This window comes from Nothoprocta perdicaria, unplaced genomic scaffold (assembly GCF_003342845.1).
Source record: "Nothoprocta perdicaria isolate Ctin4 unplaced genomic scaffold, notPer1 scaffold_2, whole genome shotgun sequence".
Taxonomy (NCBI): Eukaryota; Metazoa; Chordata; class Aves; order Tinamiformes; family Tinamidae; genus Nothoprocta; species Nothoprocta perdicaria.
Genome location: NW_020455204.1, coordinates 474,169 through 494,046, shown reverse-complemented (window position 1 = coordinate 494,046; position 19,878 = coordinate 474,169). Strand labels below are relative to the sequence as shown.

The following is a 19,878-nucleotide window of genomic DNA, read 5'->3' as shown; positions in this document are numbered from 1 at the left end:
GCCGCGCTCCGCGGGGAGCCGGCCGCTCCGGTGCCGTTCCCCCCTTTTCCGTGCCCGTTGCCTTGGCGCGCGGCGTTGGGCCTCGCTGCCGTCTCCCCCGTCCTGCACAGCAACACGTSTCTCTCTCTCCTTGCTTCTCCGCGAAGGCTGAGGAGCCACGCGCCGTCCTACTGCGACGAGTCCCTGTTCGGCAAGCGGGAGGATCCGGCCTGGGCAGCGTCTTGGATGAAGAGGGAGGATGTGGCCAAGCTCCGTGCGCTGCTGTGGAGCCCCTCGGCCGCMCCCCGGCACCAGCCCGGCCTTTCGCCCCGCTCCAAGGAGACGCCCGTGAGAGCCGTCCACCCGGGAGCCCCGGCGCTAGGAAACCTCGGCACGGAGCGCAGGGGCAAATCCTGCATCTGGAACCAGCCTGAGAGCGATCCGGACCCTGGGGACCGGCGCATTCCCAACAGGGGACGTTCCCAGTCCCTCACGCGGCTGAACACCCCGGACAGCCTCCGAGCGGCTTCAGGCAACGCCAGGACAGACAAGCACAAAACGCCGTGTCCTGCGACAGCTCCTGCAACGCCCCGCGGCCCTCTGATGAGGGTTCGCTCTAGCAGCGTGTCTGCACCTGCCTTTGCCAGGAACTCCAGGGCCACGGATGTTTGCAAACCCAGGCCTCCYTGGAAGTGACGGAAACACCCCTCTCTGTGTAAATACACCCCTAATTTATCCATGTCAGGGCTGGACGTCCCAATGAGCAGGTCTCTGAGGTCCTTGGAGCCTCCTGCAGCTGCACACAAGGGACGGAGCCGTTGGGAAGCAGCAGGACGGGGGGTTGCTCCAGGAGGGAGGATGAGCAGGGAGCCGAGAGTGACCGCAAGGGCAGCGAGCGCCCTCCCGGAGCAGGACAGCCCTGTGGTAGCTACAGCCTTCGTTTGCCTGTCCAGGGATTATCAGACAGACGGGGCAGGATAACGAGTCCGGCTGTCTGTGCAGGATGTGCAGTCAAGATTGCAGGAGTCCTGACTGGATGCAGGTGCCGCTGCAGGGCACAGGGCAGGATGGGGCATGGGACCTCCATACGGATGGGGCTCCTGGTCCGTGGAGCAGACGGTGCCTGGTGAAAGTCCCAGGGTAGTTCGGGTCTGTTGGTGCCCTGACATGAACCTCYGGTGGCCACTTGTCAGGCAGCAGGGTCTGGCTCCATCCTGCTGTTCCGTGYGGTCAGAGCCTCCTTCAGGCTGGGTGGCTCCGTAGGAAATCTCTAGCCCAAACTGCTCAGAGCAGGGTCTGTTGTGGGGCCAAACTGGCTGCCCGGGGCTTCACCCAGTTGGGTCTTGGAGACCACCCGAYGTCTCCGACAGCCTGGTCTAGTGCCCGCTGCCCTTACGATGAGAAGCTTTTCCTTGAGTCCGTCTAGAGCCTCTCGTATTTCAGTTCTTGTCTGTTCTTTGCCACATGCCTCAGCAAAGAGCCTGGCATCATCCTCCTGGTAACCTCCTGTGGGGGCTGCCCTGAGATCCTCCCCAAACCTTCATTCTGCAGGCTCAACAAGATGGTTTTATTTGCAGCTTCTGATCACGGGGCCCATGCTGCGGCCCCTGGCTACCTTGGTCGCTCTCTGCTGGACTCGCTCTAATTTATTAACATTTTAATGTCAATCCCCTTTGGCCAAGGGGAGGAATTTCCCCCCATTTGGAGGAGAGGTGAGGAATGGCATCGCCCTGTCCCTTCTCCTGGTGGGATGCTCTTACAGCGACGGGATGTGTGGCAGAGCTCGATCTGCCCTGGTGAAATCAGCAGCTAYCTGGGATCGAGCCCTGCTGGCTGGGCACTGAAATGCTGAGACTGGCCCTGGGCACTCTGAGGTGCTGTCACAGCAGAGCCAGGTTTGTGCCAAAATAAACCTTTTAAGGCAAATCTGGGCCCTTGTTTCAGTGCGTGGGCACAGCCCTTGGATATAGCTAATATCTCCAAAGACTCTTGTAGCAAATTGAATCCTCGCCCGCTCTTCCTGAGGTGGAAAAGAGCAACTTGGTCCTTCAGGTGCCCCTTTTTGAGTAGAGGTAGGAGGCAGAGGAAGGACGCGGGCCAGGTGACACGGGATTTGCAGCCAGGATCTCTGCCCTCCCATGGGAAGGGAGGCGGCCGCCCAAGCTGGGAATGCAAAAGAATCGCTGGATATCGGGCSTAAAAACTGCTTCTTTCTTTAAAGCAAAGAATATGTGAGAGGAGGTGCCTGGGCTGTATTGCCCCTTATGGTAGCACATAGCACAGCCTAAATTCCCAAGAAAGTGAAACATATATGATTGTATATGCAGTACATAGTCTGTATTGAGACCAGAAGTGACCAGAAGAGGCTTCATGCCTGGATGGGAAACTCAAGAGGTGCCAGGTCCTAACGTTTTCATATTTCTTTGAAAAATCCTCCCGTATCTCCTGCTTTGCAGACAGCATCCCTGCTTGGATGGGATAATGCAGGTGCGGGTGGGAGCCTCCTTCCCCATGCTGGGAATAGAAAGTAGCCTGCGGAAGGGCTCGGACAAGCCATTTTGGTGGTGGTCAGCAGCTGTTTTATTCTCTGCTTATGTGCTGACGTGAGGCACATGGAGGAAGATGTTAGGGGAGCCAGCAACGTGCACGTGTGTTGGCAAATTCTGCCCAGTCCCACCAGTGCTCGGTGCTCCAGCCATCCTGGCAAGTGGGAAGCCCCCAAGCCCTGGTGTCATTCAAGACCTCTCTAGGTGAGGATCTTCACTCGCAGTTTGCTGCAAGCTTTCAGGACCTTCTCCGTATTTTGTTTTGCTGCTCGTCCAGCAGCGTTTCTTCATGTGGTTAAAAAGTGTAGGAACGTGAACGCAATTGGAGGCGCTCAGAGGAGGCGCAGCGGGTGCCGACACAAAGCTGAGCCTGCTGTGATGGTGCCACGCAAGCTGCGAGGCCCTCGAGTGGGCAGGGAGCGGAACAAACACCGCGCGGACACTAGATGGAGGCAGCGGGTCCGGGCACTGATGCCGGAGCGGGCACCCTGGGCCCCAGCAGCAGGCGGATGCGCCTGCGGAACAGGGCGGCTCGGGAGCTCCCAGGTGCTGTGGCGTTTATCAGCCCTCCAGGAACCAAAAAAAAAAAAAAAAAAATATTAAGAAAGAAAGAAAGAAAACCCTGGAAAACCCTGAAGATGCTGAATTGCCCCTCGCTGCCGTGTGCTGTGTGAGCTGCATGGTGGGGATCCACCTGGGCACACCGCCTTCCTTGTTTAACAGCCAGGGAACTTAAGGAGCTCTTTTATCTATTTTTATTTATAGTTTATTTATTTATAATCTATTTATTTATATTTTTATTTACTTCATTATTTATCCCATGTCCACTTCGCTCTTCTGATTTGGAGCTTGATTTCATGCGCATTTCTCGGCAGACACCTGCAGCCTGGTGGGAAGCAGCCTGAGGTGGAAATCAGCCCGGCTTTGACCCCCATATCATCATACTTCAGCGTAACAGCACATTCTTCAGGAATCTTGCCCCACCCGAGGTATTTTTGCCCTTGGTCTGAGGGGTCCTCCACGGCTGAAAGGGAATCCATTGGTTCAGAGCGTGGAGCTGGTGGAGGGCTCTGTGCGTGGGACGGAATCACGTCGGAGAGGTCTCCAGGGGCCGCTTGGGTGCTGTGCTGTCGCTGCGCGGTCCCTCGGCCGCCCTGTGCTATGGGGGGTGCGGGGGCCCTGTCTCCATGGAACAGCCTCGGGCCCAGGCCGCACCCCTGCACGTCACTAGGCGACCGTTGCTACGCGACAGCCGCGCTCACCTCTGACCCCGCCGCCAGGGGGCGGGGCAGCCCCGCGCAGCCAATGGCGCAGCGCGCCGCTTCCTYACGGAGGGCGGGCTTGGCCCAGCGGAGCAGCGCCCTCCTCGCCCCCTCGTCGAGCCAATCAGCGCCTGCGCTCGCCTAGACGGGCGGCCGGGCGGTCCAACGGCGAGAAGAGCCGCGGGAGGAGGCGGGGTATAATCCGGATGCGTCCCGCGGGATGGAGGGTCACCGGTGGGCGGGGCTAGAGGGGCGTCGAGCACCTATTGGCTGCTCGTTGGAAGGCTCGGCCTATGCGGGCGGGGTTGCACTGGCGGCATCCAATGGGTCGCGGGGAGGGGCGGGGCCACGCCGCGCCGTGCGCTGAGGCGAGCGGCGGCGGGTGCCGGTGCGCGGCGCTGGGGCCGGGGGGGGCGGTGACGATGGCGGCGACTCGGGGGGTCCCGCGGTGACTCGCGGTCCCTGCGGCGGGGGAGGCGCCCGGGCTCGGCGGGGAGCGGCGCCGGTTGGCGGCGGAGCGCGGGGCCTCGCTCCGGTGCGCGGAGGGAGCGCAGTTTGTCGCTATTTATTCCCCCCCCTCCTTTTCGCAGGCACCCGTGGCTCGGACGTTACCGGTAGCGGAGCGGCGGGAGCTTCATGTGCGCGCGGTGCCGCCGGCCCCGCTCCCTGCCGCCCGCCGCGGGCACCGCCGGCACCGAGCGGCGCCAGGTGGGTCCTGCGGGGACAGCGACACGCGTGGGGGGCACCCTGCAGCGCCCGTGAACGGGGCACCACGGGGGGAGATACCCGGCAGCACCGGGGCACGGGGACACGCGTGGGGGATACCCGGCCCCTGGCAACACCGGGACATGGGGACACGAGTGGGGGATACCCGGCCCCCGGCAGCACCGGGGGACGGGGACACGAGTGGGGGTACCCGGCCCCCTGCAGCACTGGGGGACGGGGACACGAGTGGGGGTACCCGGCCCCCTGCAGCACTGGGGGACGGGGACACAAGTGGGGGGTACCCGGCCCCCTGCAGCACTGGGGGACAGGGACACGAGTGGGGGGTACCCGGCCCCCTGCAGCACTGGGGGACGGGGACACGAGTGGGGGATACCCCGCCCCCGGCAGCACCGGGGGACAGGGACACGAGTGGGGGTACCCGGCCCCCGGCAGAACCGGGGGACAGGGGCACGTGGCAGGAATGAGCAGGCCCGCCTCGCTCTTCAAAACCAGCTTTTCGGGTACGAGCTGCCCTTGAGTCACCAGAGGTGTTTGACGCACCCTGGCGTGGGCCGGCAGCTTCACGGCCCTCTGTCTCCTTGTGTCCAGAAGAGGCCCCTGATGGAAGACTCTCTGGAGAGAGCTGGTGACCAGCCCGTCTTCCCCGGGGAGCCGCCGCTCAAAGGCCCTGCAGCGGGAGCCGCCGCGCGGCCGGCATGGCCGTGAGCATGGACGACGACGTCCCCCTCATCCTCACGCTGGAGGAGGGCGGCAGCGGCGCCTCGGCCGCCCTCGAYGACGAGGAGCTGCCGAACGAAAGTAAGGCTGCGTGGCCGGGGCGGCTCCGCCGCGCTCGCCTCCCGCACCGCCGCGTCCGGAGCTCTCGGGTCTCCCCTTTGCCTGAGCTGATCCTCACTCTCCGTTCAGCACTTGCTGGAGAGTCAGATTAGGAAGTTGTTGGGGTTCTTCTGCTGCTTGTTGACTCGTGGCATGTGTTGCACCATGTGGGGTGGAGAGCACTGGATCAACTGGTCCCGCAGATCTCTTTTCCGCCCTGTGTTCGTCGTGGCTTCCACGCTGTAATCGGTGACCTCCCTGTCCTCAAGCTCTGCGCTCTTCCCCGTGCGCCGGCCCAGAGCTGCTCCCGTTCTTGGCACGGACCCGTGTGTCACTCTGCTGTCCCGAGCTGTCAGGGGCAGCAGCTGTGGCTACGTCACTAGTTTCCCTAGAGCCATAAAGTATCTATTCTTTGCAACTGTTGTTTTGCCTATTTTTAGTTTACTTTTTTTTTTTCTCCTTTTCCATAAGGAAATCTATATATATTGGTAARTCTTTTAAGGTTTCTTTTATCAAAGAACCAGGAATCCCTCTAGACTTTTTTTCTTTTTTGATATCTCTACTAACATCAGGTGTTCAGTGGGACAGAACCAGTTTATGAGAGTTGGGAGAGGGAAAACAAAAGGGCCTCTCAGAGAACTATTGCTCTGTCTTCCATGTATGCCTGTTAAACCCTTATCCCACATTAGATGAGGTGGGAGCAGGAGCTGTTTAGTTAGGTTCACCTTTCTTTTTGCATATACCTCACTAGATGTATTTCGTCCGTGTGGTTCTTCGCGTCTCTCTGACTTCTAGCTGACATTGCAGGCGTGCGCTCAAGTCTTGTGATGCCTCTACAAGCCCTCGCTGCCATAGGCTTAAAATTTCTGATAAATAAGTCTTCCCTGGCTAGGATCCCACTTTCCAGCACTGAACCTCCACTTGGAGCCATCCATTTGTCTTTTAAAATTTAGCTTTCTATTTTTAAGTTAAATAAAAGCAAAGATGCCTCCTCTACCCAGAGGTGTCTTTTGAGGCCTCCTTGTGACTAATTCCATTCATTCTGCTCTCCTCTTTTTCTTCTTTAAAGTGATGGCAGGTGGGTAGAAGAAGCTATATGGGTTTCACCAGTTAGAGCCAAAGAGACTGTGTGAAAGCAAAGCTATGAGAATGAAGATACTAATAAATAACAGTATTCCACAATCTGCTCTCCTTGAAATAYAGAAAACATGTTTAAGGACAGATTTTTTGCTTAAAAGATGGCTGTGTGATCTCTGAGACTTCATTTGCTGGAATTATTGGAGCTCGGTATTGAAGAGCAGTTATTTTGCAATATATTTTAATCAGCATTAAAGTTGAATTTGCTGGAAAAAATATAAAGCCTATTCTGTACGAGTGCTTCTGCATCCCACAGAGCCTTCTGAAGTCAGTGGGACACTGCAAAAGTGTGGAATCGAAGATTAAAACGGGCAGGCTGATATAAACAACTTGAAAGGCATGTTTATCTCTGACAAGTGGGAAGCTTAAATTGGTGAGTGAGAAGGCTAACACCATCACTAGAAAAATTAAGCTTGTGTAAGAAAGGGAACATATATTCTAGCTTTCCTGTTGCCTGTAAAGAAAATCTACTGTGGAAGAAAATATATATAAAAAAGTTCTGTCTCCTGGAGACTGTGATGAATTCAAATGTTTCCCCTCTGGCCTGTCTTCATTTTTTTTCCCAGTGAGGAGTGGATTGACTTTAACAAAACTGTATAATATTATGGATTTTTTTTATTGGCAGCTTTTTTTTTATTGGCATATCAGGAGGCTGCTCCCTTGTCACTGTCTTTGTTTTCCTAATGCCTGCATCCTAGCATTAAAAAGTTCAATTGGAATTTGGAGAAGTTACTGTGCCTGACCATAGCATTGTATTTAAACCGTCTACAGATTCTTGGTTGTCTTTTATTTAAAAACTTGCCCTTTGGTACAAACTGGGGCTATTTGCAAGGAAATATCCTTATTTTCTTACCAGATGATGCTGTGAGAAAGGGCATCACCCTTGATGCTAAGCCAGGTACCAGCTTATTGAGAATAAAGTTAGATTCTTATTCTGTGCTGCTATGAGAATGAACTTCTCCAAATTTAAACCTCTTTTCTAGTCTGTTACAATCAGCTCTCACTTAACACCCTGAATATATATGACTTCAATACGCCAGCTTTCACTTGTTTATTTATTAACAAATTTGTGCCATTGTTCACCTTTCTGTTGTGTAGCTTTGCTCAGAAGGGATCCTKCATAGAGTCRCTAAGGTTGGAAGGGACCTCGAGATATCATCTAGTCCAACCGCCTGCTCCAGCAGGGACACCCAGAGCACGGGGCGCAGGGCTGCGTCCAGGTGGGTTTGGAAGATCTCCAGAGAAGGAGCCTCCACAACCTCCCTGGGCAGCCTGTTCCAGGGCTCTGGCACCCTCACYGTCAAGAAATTCTTCCTTAAGTTCCTGGGGAACTTTTGRTGCTTCAGTTTGKGGCCGTTTCCTCTAGTTCTACAATCCTTGGACAAATGATTTTTGTAGTCTTGTGCTCCGGATGTTGGTCATCTGGAAATACAGATAAATTACTTGGTTGCAATACGTAGTAATGCAGTTTTCTGATACGATGCTTATTGCTAATTTCTTTTTTCCTTACAGCGACTAAAGTGCCTGAATATATTTCTTTCCCAGTTGGCAGAAGAGACCTGGGTACAATGAGTGCTATGGGATTAGAATGAAGAGCTAAGTGAGAAAACTGTGTGGAAAATCACCTTCTTAAAGCAAATGTCCAGCTGCAAAAATTAATCTCCCTGGTGATACAGCCCTTAAGCACTTAATAGGGGAGAATATTTGCATGGGGAGGAATGTTAAAACTCTGCCTTCCGTGTCTTGGGCTGGGATGTTTTCTGGGAAGCTTTCCTTTGGTCAGAATCTGGAAAAGCTGGCTGGAATTCAGGTCACCTGCAGGCAAACATGCCCCGTGGGGTGCAGTGTCTGCTCTGAGCACAGCGTGCAGGACGGGGTGCTGGGGAGTTTTTCCTGCAGGCTTTAACAGCCGCAGGAGAGAAGCGCCGTCGTCACCSACACCCGCGGCTTCTGCTGACGAACGTGATGCTGCCCCTGCCTCCTGCGTCTGATCGGAGGGTCTCTCGGCGTGGGGCACGCTCTAATTAAGCTTCGTAGCACTTCAGTGAGGTGAATGGCTGCTAATACCGGAGTTTGATAGGAGGGGGAAACTGGGATGGAGTTGTTGTGCGACCTTGCCCAAAGTCACCTAGTGAGCCCCTGCAAATGGGGGGAAAACAGCAATTTCTAGTCTCTCACCCGAACTACTACAACATAGTAGCTGCTTAAAATATCTTTAAGTGCGAGGTATGTTTTCTGTATACAAAGGCAGTGTGGATGGCCTTGAAACTCTRGGACAGTGTCTCTCCTTGAGCTGATGGGAACTATCAGCAATAAATGAGTGTACATTGATTTATCTTGTATTAGATCAGATACAAGATTCTCCTTTGCCTCCTGTGTGGAAATTGCTGGAGCCTCAAGTGGAGTTTCAGTGTGTTCAGAGCAGAAAGTACAGCTCCAAGTGTGGTGCAGGGAACAATGTGGAATTGTGGGCTTGCTTCTCCCACACAATGGGTTATGACAAGTGGAAGAAGTCATCTCTCAACTCTGGGCTTTTACAGCAAAGCAGCTGCATCTGCTATTGAGGGAAAAACGAATTATCCTGTGTCTGTGGCGGGGACAGCAGCAAAGTGTGGTGTTTTCCAACAGGATTGTTGCAAACCAAGAAGTTTTAACTTTGAATGTTAATGTTCCAGCTGAGCCTCACAAAGTTGGTTCCTGCTGCTTGAGGAGCAAGTTCTCAGGAAAGCCAAAGAGWCCCTGGCGTTTGGGGTAGAAAGCAGAGAGCTGTTGATGAAGGTGCCTGTGCAGTGCTGCAAAGGAGAAGGTAGCTCAGAGTGTGTAAAACAACTGCTGTTTTGCTGTCAGTGAGCGTGGAGGGGCCGGTCATGYTGGGCTTGTGGACAGTGACTGTTTCTCTTCCAATGCTGTCTCCAAAATAGTGTGTGTTGTGCATCCTGGAGCAGTTGCACGAGGGTTGCACCCTTGCTTTGCTGTTCTCTTGTGCCTAGCTCCTCATTGGAGTTTGTGAAGAGGCTTTTCAAGCTGTTCTTTCTTCTTTGGAATTGGCCGAGCAAAACTGTTTTGAAGGTTTTAAATGCTGAGGAACTTATCAGGACATTAGTGGAAACTGTTTACAACCAACTGGTCTCTGAGTACCCCACTTCCTAACACACAGGTGGACACGTCCCTTCAGAAGTGGGAACAGGTTGTGTTGATCTTCTGAGATGCATGAGCAGCCTGGATTTTAATGTCATGAGTACTCAGCACGAAACCTGTGGGGATATAATTCTCTTCTCCAGACCATGATTTATCTGCAGTGAGTTTTGTGCTCGCAGTGCACAGCCCCAGCTTATCAGTGCTGCAGGTCCCTGCCTTCCAGCAGCCCGGCTGCCTTCCTCCTACTCTCATTTCCTTTAGTGCTGGACAAAAGAGATTTCCAGATGTAAACCCAGGCGGAGCACGCGGCAGAGTAACTGCTCGGGGAGGTCCTGCAGCCCCAGACAAGCTCTGAGCAGCTCTGCTTCTTGAGGAGCATTTTAACTGCTGAGAAAGTGGACTGACTTTAGTATTTCTGAAGAAAGCCATGTGTTTTTAATGTCAGCTAGCTGGTGGCTTTAATAAATCCATCAGGAAGTGAAGGTTTTGATCCTTGTGTGGAAGTTTGAAGATGCTTATTTGGGCTTGTGCACTAGGCAGGAAATGTTGGAGCTAACCGGGCTGGGGARAGAGATGGGGGGAAAGAGAACAAGCAGGATGTTTGCAATTGACCTGGTAAATCCTAAAATCTGTGACAGCCAGGTTTTTAAACAGCCTTTTGGATTATGTGGTGACTTTCCTGAATATGCAGGGTATTTTCTTGCATGATGGCTTCTAGTTCTGCTGATTTGCCTTTAATTAGTTCCAGTAGCAGTGCTTCTGCTCCCGCATTTAGAGGCGAAGCGTGGCCGGAGCGCAGGACAGGGAGATCTCATTTCCAGGAGCAATCTGGTTGTTTCTGTTGCTTCTTGTACCCAGGGTAAGTCACCTAACGTCRCTGCGGCTCGTAAGTCTCATCTGCCAAGTGCTGATTACACATTTCTTGCAAATAGACCGGTAGGCTTAATGGCTTTGTTATGACGAGCTGCTCTTTGTATGGTTTGTTTTTCCTAATAACTGCCTGCTAAAAATTTGTATACGGTGGGATGTTCCTGGTGCACAAGGGGTAATTCAGCAGCGAATTGTTTACGCCTCCAAAAGGCTCTTTCTCCAACCTAACGACGTTGCGTTTTGCAACTTCTGCCAGTGCCCCTGTAATCCTTCCTTGGCCTAGATGATTTGTCCTGAATATTCAAGGGAAGCAAAACTGCCTCTGAGATGAGTAAGGGGCGAAGAACTTGGAAATGAGCACCCCAAACATAAGGAGATTATTGTTTTCTCCTTCAGCACAATTCGTTTCCCTGGGTGATGGGCTCTGTAAAGTCAGAGGAAGGAGGTGAATGCTACTTTTCTATAGATGTTGGCTGTCTTTGATGTGATGTTGGAAGCGGCGGGAAGAAGTGATTCTGCTGCTGTGTCCCAATGCATAGTCTCCTGGAATCTCGTTTACACTGAGCACTGGGGTTTTAAGGCAGCATTGCCTCGTCTGTGCTTAAATATTCTGCTATAATGAAAGACAGAGCTGGTGGCTGTTGACTCGAGCAAAGCAGAATTGCATTGCTGGGGCTCACAAAGGCGTTTGTGTCGAGAGGTTCTCACACCACTCCGAACCCTGGTACCTGCAGAGCAGCATCCAAGAGAGGAGCCAGGATGCAGCGAGGGCTGCTGTTATCTGGGATATGGTTTTYCCAGGTTTTCCCCTCCTTCCCGACACCCGACTCGTGCTGTGCGGGCCCCCGCACTGCTCGAATCTGAGTGACTAAACGCACACACAGCAAGGTAAAGATGTGGGYTACGTTCCGTTGCTCCGAATTCAAATGGCTCTTCCTCCTCCGTCGTTTCCCAGAGCGCTGCAGATGGTTCCCAACTTTCACTGCACATTTGGGAGGTGGAGGAGCCGGGGAGCCTCTTCTCAGCCCGTGTTGTGAAGTCGGTGACCTTGATGCTTCGAGGGAGGCGGCCCATTCCCTTCCTGCATCTCTTCCCTAATCCGCAGCTCGTGTTTTGGCTAGGAGAACAGAGCAACGGGCTGTGWTTCCTGCCCGATCCAATGGGTTTTGGTGTGTAACACACGGACAARGGCCAGCCCTGCGGCTCTGGAGGGCTCTGCTTTTCGGGCAGGTGGTCCTGAACTATTAAAGATGTTAAGGAGGTGGAAAGTGTTTGAGCTGCAATTTTGAAGCGAAGCCCTTCCAGCTCCAACCGGTCACTCCTCAGCCGCCGCAGCTGACTTGGGAACATTTGGCTCAGGAAGCGGAACAGCAGTTGGAAACAAATAGYGATTAGTTTTTTCATGGCTTCCCAGGGAACGCATCAGTTTGCTCGGCTGTTTCTCTTCCCCTCCCACCTCATTTTTGTGGTTCCCGTGGATTTTTAAGGCCCTGTGGATGCAGGGTGTTCGCTGGAGCYGGGCTCGCTCGCTGGCAGATTCAAATGAGCGAGGGCTGAGCACGCTGGGCTCGCTCATCAGAAGCAGCGCGACGCTGCTCAGAACTTCTTTTGCCCTTGGTGTCTTCGCCGAGGAATCCTGCCTGCTGCCGTCAGCCCCCCTGCGTTGAAATCCCATTTTGCCCATTTCAGTGCTGTAAGAAGTGCTGTATAAACTAAACAGCAGCATCTGTGAAGTGGTTAGAGTTGTTGTTGATTGCCTTTTCCTTATTGCCTTCGGGGGATTTCAGCTTGAATTTGCTGGGAGTAGAATTTATGGGCCAGAACACTCCATCTCTGATCCTTGAGCTGGGAAAAGTGCAGGGAATTTGATGGGTCTTTCTCTTGCCTTCAATGTCTCTGGCTTTTGATCTGGACTGTGCAGGGCTCTCCCTGTGTCTTTAGCATAATGATTTTTGCATGTTTAAATGCCTGCTTCCCTTACAGCAAGCCGTGGGGTTTCATCCATCTGCTTCTAGCGAGCGTTTGGGTAGAGAGCTCGTGTGCATTTACTGCTTGCATCCTTGGGAAAAGGAGTGACCCTTTGTGCCTTGGGCCATGGTGACACGTCCCGAGGATGAGGAGGGAAAACTGCTGCGGTTCAAGGCTCAGCGTGGGGATCTGAGACTTCTATCCAGCTCCTTGTTTGGATGGTTCTTTTTGTTAGTTGTTTTCTCACAATCTGATGATGTGTGTGTGGAATAAAAGGCTTTTCTCTTCCCCTGTGTCAGCAGCAAGAGAGTTGAGGGTGCGCTTCTATACGCTGCTGTGTTAAACCCTCTCAAACAGGGGCTGCCATTAGCTGCTGTCTCGTGTCCTGTGTGGCTGCCTTTGTTTTTTGTTGGGAATGTGTGTTTGTCACTGGGAATGTGTGGTTGTCTGTATTTTAGTCCRGCTACTCCCTTCTATTTATTTCTTTGAGAACACTTTCAATAACCTCAGCTGATTTGGGGAAGTTGGTCGCACAGAAGCGGTTTAACCCACCACAGGATTTCCCTACACTGCCCAAATACATCCSTGCACTCAGTTAAGGCAAGCAGGGAATTCCTGGAAAGGGCTCAGTGCTGCAGGTAGGAGCACAGAGGGTCAGGCTGTTCTGCACAGCATTTCTGCACTGAGCCCCTTTCTTGCAATGTTTCTGGTTACCTGGGCTTGGGGGAAGCAGTGCCTGGTGCAAGGCACAGGAGCTGGCCTCAAATGGGGCTTTTAAAAGGACTTTTCTGAAAATACAGCCCAGTAGAGGTTGGCAAACTACAGATGGGACCAACGGCGGGACCTGCATCTAACAGCGAGAAGGGCTGAGTGGGAGTGGACCGAGATAAGCTGGACCTGAACGTGTGGGACGCATACAAGAAAGCAGTGTATTCCCTGGTGGTTCAAATCAGAATGTTGTTTAGGGTAGTAGGTGATGGTCCCATCCTGCTTGGCCTGTGTCTAGTGCCCTGCCTCCTGCTTAGCTGGGCTCTGGTCCCTGTTATTCAGTGCCCCGAAGGAGGCTACGGTAACTAGATACCAACAGGGCTGTATCCGACAGGCTGTATCCCTTTGGCTGAAGACAGAGGAATTGGGGCTAAGAACAAGGTGTATTTGACAGCGAGATTAGTGTCTGGATCTGCTGCATAGAAGTTTGGGAGGAGCTGGCAGTGCTGGAAAACTTGGAAGGCAGAATTGGCCACTTTTCTACAGTTTTGTATCAGATAGAAGTGGAGGGCTCGTAGTAAGGACTACTTAAGGGAAAGGCCTTTGGTAGCTGCTTTGCAGACGTCAAACTACTGGTTTAATCCTTCCCTTCCGCTCCAGCCTGGGATGCTTAACAGCTACGTGCAACCTCTTCAGTTCCGCCTGCTGCAGTTCCCACAAAATGAGCACAGATCTTTATTTTACATAGAGAGCAGCTATGCACTGCTAGACTGGTGTTCTCCTTGTTTGTTTGTTATGCATCTTCAGGTATTGGCAGCTTCTTTCCAGGCTAAGGAGCGGTGAGGAGGAAGAGGAGATGCGATAGAGTTGTATTTCAGAAGAGCTGGTAAGGAGAGCTTAACACCACACAGCAGCATTGCACACTGTATAATAAGACACTAGAGTTATGCCATGAAACTAATTTGATTTCACCCATTTTCCTCCCTTTTCTCTCTGTCTGGACCAGAAAGGTCGGCATGGCACATACCTTATAGCGGCTTTACTTACTCTGTTCTAGTTCTGCTCCTGTGCTGGCACCACAAATGGTTTCTTGTGGGATTTTAGGGATCACCGGAGCCTGTGGATGAGCAGCASCTGGTAGGTGTTATCCCAGGCGATSGCCATGGTTCCAGTAGCCGAGAGCACCTTGGATCCTGCAGAAAGGAATGGAGCAAAGTGCAGCTCGTCACCCTCTTGCCTCCCAGGGCTTGTGCCAAGGTGCAAACGGGCATGAGGCTCTGCAGAGGCTGGGTGCTTTYGAGGGCAACCCCAGCTGAGCAGGGATCAAGGAGCAGTCGCCCAGCCTGGGGTTTGCAGCTCGGGCTGTAGGGGATTCTCACGGGAGCAGAACGGATCCTCTTTGCTGCTCTGGAGAACAGCTGCTGAGCGTAGCTGGAAATCAAACCTGGCGGCACAGCAGTGTTGTTCGAAGGSCCACACTGCAGCTCAGACAACCTTCTTTCCAAATGGCATCAGGAAAATCCAAGAGCCCTGCTTTGGAGAATTAAAATGAAGAACATGCTCTTAAAGTGCTGACCCTGTGCTGTTCCCGATGCTGAAGCAGATCTTTAGCATGTTAAAACTGTGAGGCAATCATTTCCCTTTCTGGAACAGAAAGAGGAAATTCCTTTATGTAACAGGATGTGTTTAAGACATGCTACATCTGAGGGATTCTGGTATTGTCTCTTTCCCTTTCTGTTGCTCCCTTAAAAATTATGGATTATAAACATGTGTCTGTGTTCGTAAGTACCCGTACTTCATGTCTGGCCTCTCCCATGAATGTAGCCTTAGGCAGAGTTTCTTTTTCTCCACTGGGTTCAATATGAACTTTACAGAATCACAGAATGGTTAAGGTTGGAAGGGACCTCTAGAGATCATCTAGYCCAGCCCCCCTGCTCCAGCAGGGACACCTAACTTCAGTTACGTGTGATACTTTTTTTTTTTTTAAGAATTTGTTTTATAGAAATAATTGAGGGTTTCATATAACTCCCTTAACAGCTCCAATATTTAATGACAGATRTGGTATAACCTTATCTCTGTGTCTACAAAACCGTTGTTACTGTGATGTGATCAGGCAGACAAGATTATGGTATRTATAGGTTGCTAAAAGGATGGGTAATGCAAGGCTGTAGATGATCCTTCTGTTGTGGCTTTGACTTCTCCTTTTTGTGGTATGGGGATTCATTTGTTAAGGTCAGAAATGAGGATGTGAAACTGGCAGCAATTTGGTTTAACACACAAGCTGGATTCCTAGTTCTCAATACTATTTTCCATGTATTTCCTACTACAGCACTTCCTTTTATATTTATGTAATTTATATATTTATATAAGCTTTATATTTATATAAGCTTTGCTGGTTTAAATGGCTTGTAACGTGGTGACAAAGGATCAGTTAGAACTGAAAGCCCTGCCAAATCTCGCCGTGTTTGATTCCAATCTTGATCTTTGATCCCTAAAAACCTGAGGACCAGGATGTGCCTCTTGCTGCTATGGCTCCAGAAGAAGTGACAAATACTGTCGTGATCAAACATTTTCTGATTAAAAATCTCGCATGTAAAATTGCAAGCGAAACAAATCCCATCACTTAATAACTCTGGCTAGAGAGCAGGTGCCCTGGAGGCAGGAGGCAGCAAATGGCCCAGATGAGGGTTTCCAGCCAATCTGTCTTGGCCCTTGAAGAGAAGCGATATTATTCCTTTCTCTCCTTGGTTTCTTAGAAGCCTTTTTGTAACAATTATTTTTATTTTCTTTAGTTCCTTAAAAAAGCCTCTTTTTGTCCCGGAAAGGTGGAGCAGGCAGTAAATCTTGTTGGGAATCGTTGTAGCTCGTCCCTGATTTGCAGTGAGTAGTGAAAACTGCTGAAAACTGAAGGACATCTAAATATTAGTAAATAATACGTCTCTCTCGGAGCAGGAGTTAACAGCAGACACTGCTTCTGCTGAGACCAGAGAGTTTCTTAGGGTGCTTTGGCTCCTGTCTCACTGGGTTTCACTCGTGTGTTAGTGTTTTTAAGTGTGGTAGTGCAGATGTTGGCGCAGACACAGTGGTCCTGTGTTCAAACAGTGCGGGGCTGAGGTTGAATTTAATGAAAGAAGCTGGGGAGCACTGCTGATAAAGGGCAATAATACTGAAAAAGTGCCCTGCTGTGCTGTGCTCGTCCTGTGTGTGGTTTCTGCCGCTYGTGGGTGATAACTTGATGTGAGCTCCTGTTTCTGCGGGGGAAATAGCTGATTCTTGGCTGCACTGTGGGACTGAGGACTCCCCTTGTCTTGTCCCCCGACAGCAAGCAGCAGCATGTCTGGTTTGCAGAAACTTTGGGAGGTTAAATAGGARGCTGAAGCTGAAGTGAGCAGATTTGTTGAGATTTTACAGTGAGTGCCTAGCGGACTGCAGCGAGAGAAGGAGCCCAGGGGACTGGAGCAAGAGGAGGGTCTTGGCATGCGCTCCTGCTGCGGTGAGGTGTGTGATCCCTGAGGAAGAGTGTGGGGTACTGYTGGGTACCGAAGAGCAGGGTCACCACGTCCTCGGTCATTTGGGTTTCTCACATGCGGCACCACGAGTATGTCCACTGGCAGGAGTGCTGATGAGAGGAGGCAACTGCTGRTGCAAAGATAGCTGTTACGGTTGAAATTACTTCGCTTTCCCRTCGACTCTGATACTTGCACACATAGATCCAKCCGAAAGCAAGACCAGCCAGGAGCGCRAGGCCAAAGAGACACCAGCCCGTGAGCAGGTCTGAGGTGGCCGCCGCCGTMKTGATCCATGCCCTGATTTGACTCTGGTGCTCAGCAGGCTGCTCCCCTTTTGTTTTACCTCAACAAGTGCACTGCCCTCCTTGAAGCTGGTTACCACAGAAGGGAATAACTCAGTCATGCTGACCCAAAATCCTCCGGCCTACATTATCTCTCCTGGCCTTCCTACGGAAGAGCTTGGCCCTGCTCTTGGTTGGAGATGCTCTTTTTGTCCTGGGCAACAACTGATAGGAAATTGTTTAGACTTCCTCGTGGCTGCTCAATGCCTTCCCATAACCCTCCCCAGAAAACAGGCTGGGCACAAATCTATTTTGAGTCTAAAAGATCAGTCCTGTGATATTTAAACCGAACTGAACTGGCCGTCAAGTGCCTAAAGGCAGCAATTTTATTGTCTCCATTGCCTCCGAGGTAAGCGGCCAGGGATCCGAAGCAGCTGCACTTTCCAGGCAGCTTCCCATATTTCCTCCTGGATAGATGATCCAGATCCACGTGTGCCTCCGTGCTTGGAAAGCAAGAAGACACTTGCTGTCCTCCTGCAGCCACCTTCATCTTCCCTGCGACCTTGTGCTTAGTCACTGAGGGAGCCAGCAGCTCTGACCGGCCTTTGTAGCCGTGTGGGACTCCTACATTGAAAAGAGGAAGATGAAGCTGATAACAGGTTATATTTAATTAASAAAGAGTCTGATGGTTAACTGACCGTTTACCTTCTCTTCCCCTGTCCTCCTCCTCGTTCTCCCTTGCGGCTGGCACTTCTCCAGTTGTGCTGGAACTGCCCAGGCCACGAGCTGGGACAGCTGGACCTTCCCCCACCACGGGACTAATGACTTGAATTTTGCTGCGCTGCATTAAGGCCGTGTGTGGTACGTAGACAGAATGAGTGGTGGCTTAGAGCATGTTTGCTGAGTTTTAGTAGCTGCCCTGCCTTCCATGCAAATCGGGCAGTTTGCTCATTACAAATATACTACAAATATATATACTCCAATTGCCTTGTCTGTTCAGGAAGGCAACCAGCAGCTCCGTGGAGCTCTTCCTTCCCCTTTCCAGGAGAAAGCCAGGGAAAGGGCCGTGGTTTGGAGTGTTTGCTACCTCCTCGCCAAGGCTGGAGCTGTGGAGGAGCTAATTAGAGGCATCTCAGGCTGTTTCAATTTAACACCATGTAAAAAGTGTGCACCATCTAGAAAGCAGAACATCTGGGAAACCGGCTAATGAGAGCCAGATTGGGGGAGCTCTAAGGCAAATGTAGGAGCTACCCTGTAGAGTTTGTTTATAATTCCGTGTGTTTGCGTTGGTTACTAATTTGTTGGGTTTGTGTGGCTTTGTTTGTTTGTTTTTTAATTGAAACAAAGGCAGACACCAAAGATCAGARAAATGAAATGGCATCCATGCTCAAATTTACTACAGTTGGGCATAAAATAGCCTGGCTGGGGAAGGCATTTTTTTTCCTGATTCCCAAGGCTTTTTTTCCTGTTCCTTTTCCCTTCCCGGCTCCATCTTCCAGGTCTGCGGTGGCCGGGGAGCAGCCCACGTCCCGTCCGTCCGTACTGAGGCTCTTTGCTCTGAGCTGGCTGAGACACTTGCCTTCATTCAAGCAGGGAACTTGTTTTGCAGAGGGAGATGTCTGGGCTGTGGAAATTTCATGCTCCACCTTCCTTTTTTTTTTTTTTTTTTTCTTTTTTTTTCTTCTTTTAGTTGTTGTTTTTTATTGTAATGATGACATATGGAAACTATTTACACAGGAGTACGCTCCGCTGCACTGAATGGAAATGTTGGAGTCCCGGCAGTATCATTCCGGATGCCTTGTGTAAGCAGCCAGCTGGTTTTGCTTTTCCTTTTATATATATATATATATAAATATATATATATTTTCTTCCTTCTCTGTCTTTTCAGGGACCGTCTGGGACCAGTTACCCAAGTGTGGAAGGGAACTTCGCCATCTGCGAGCAGCTCGGCTCGCTTAACTTTGTCACGCCCTTTGTACCATGAACTTCACAAATATCTCATTTATTTATTTTTTTGTCCGAAGGGGTGGAGGAGACTCCTTGCAGCCTGGTCAGCACTTTGCCTCCTCTCCCTGTTCGCTGAGGGGAGCGAATTCTGCATAAGCCCAAACAAGAGAGCAGGGCAAAGGAGCCCCTTAGTTTTACAACCGCGCTCGTTCCTCGGGGCTCCTTGTCAGCAGCTAAACCTTCGACGAGCTTCAACTTAGAAATATCCCGCCTTTAAGACAGCATAGGGAAGCAGTTTAACCGAAGCCTGAGCCACTTTCCTCAGAGGGGAGGGGAAAACACGGTCAGTTCTGCCGTGAGCGGAGTGAAACCCTCTGGCGCGCGGTTCTCCCTCGAGCATCGGCCCGTGGAGGGGCAGCAGCCGCCCGAAGCCCTTTCCTCGGGATCCGCCGCGTGTCCGTGCCCGCTTCCCGAGGCCCRCGCTGCCATGCGGGAGAGAGAGCTGCCTGCCATCTACTTGGAGGACTGCGGGAGCCCCGTGGAGAGATCCTCCTATCTCATTGAGCTAGATACTAATGGTAACTGCCGCCGGGGAAGCGCCGCGGCGCGAGCGGAGCTCCCATTAGTCTGTGTCATCGTTATCAGGGGAGCAGCTGAGGAAATTAGCTAGCTGGAGGGCTGCCAAGCAAACAGCGAGATGCTTTTCAAATTTGTTATTATTTTTATTATTATTTATTACCCAGATGATGCTGTTGCCTCGGGGATACTCGATCAGCCTTCTGGTACCTGATGGGGAGGGAGATGATCTGCTAAATGCAGCGCTGCGAGGAAACGCTGCGCCCGTGYGTTTTCTGTTCTGTCAGTGCCTAGGAAGGTGATGCCAGGCTTCGGCAGGAGGAAAAACCCTTGGTTTCTGGAGTTAACCTTTGTTTTTGACTTGCATCTTGGAGAGCTATTTCGTATTTGCACGCTTGGTGTCCCTGGGACATCT

At 51.7% G+C, this 19,878-nt stretch overlaps 2 protein-coding genes across 3 annotated transcripts in view; both read left to right on the top strand.

Moving 5' to 3' along the window:
• Nucleotides 1-141: 141 nt before the first annotated feature.
• On the top strand, nt 142-787 carry RITA1 (RBPJ interacting and tubulin associated 1; the record flags this gene model as incomplete). The annotated part of the gene is made up of 1 exon (XM_026037430.1): nt 142-787. A coding segment is annotated over one exon (534 nt), but the record flags the coding sequence as incomplete, so codon positions are not given.
• A 4,345-nt stretch (nt 788-5,132) lies between these two features.
• TPCN1 (two pore segment channel 1) overlaps nt 5,133-19,878 on the top strand; it is a 42,882-nt gene continuing 28,136 nt past the window's right edge. Inside the window, exon 1 of one of the 2 annotated variants that reach the window (XM_026037537.1) lies at nt 5,133-5,311. In XM_026037537.1, coding sequence (XP_025893322.1) covers nt 5,209-5,311 — 103 coding nt within the window. In that variant the 5' untranslated portion in view covers nt 5,133-5,208. Of the gene's footprint in view, nt 5,312-19,415; nt 19,466-19,878 lie in introns of those variants that run through there. The other variant, XM_026037539.1, reaches the window with a different exon arrangement.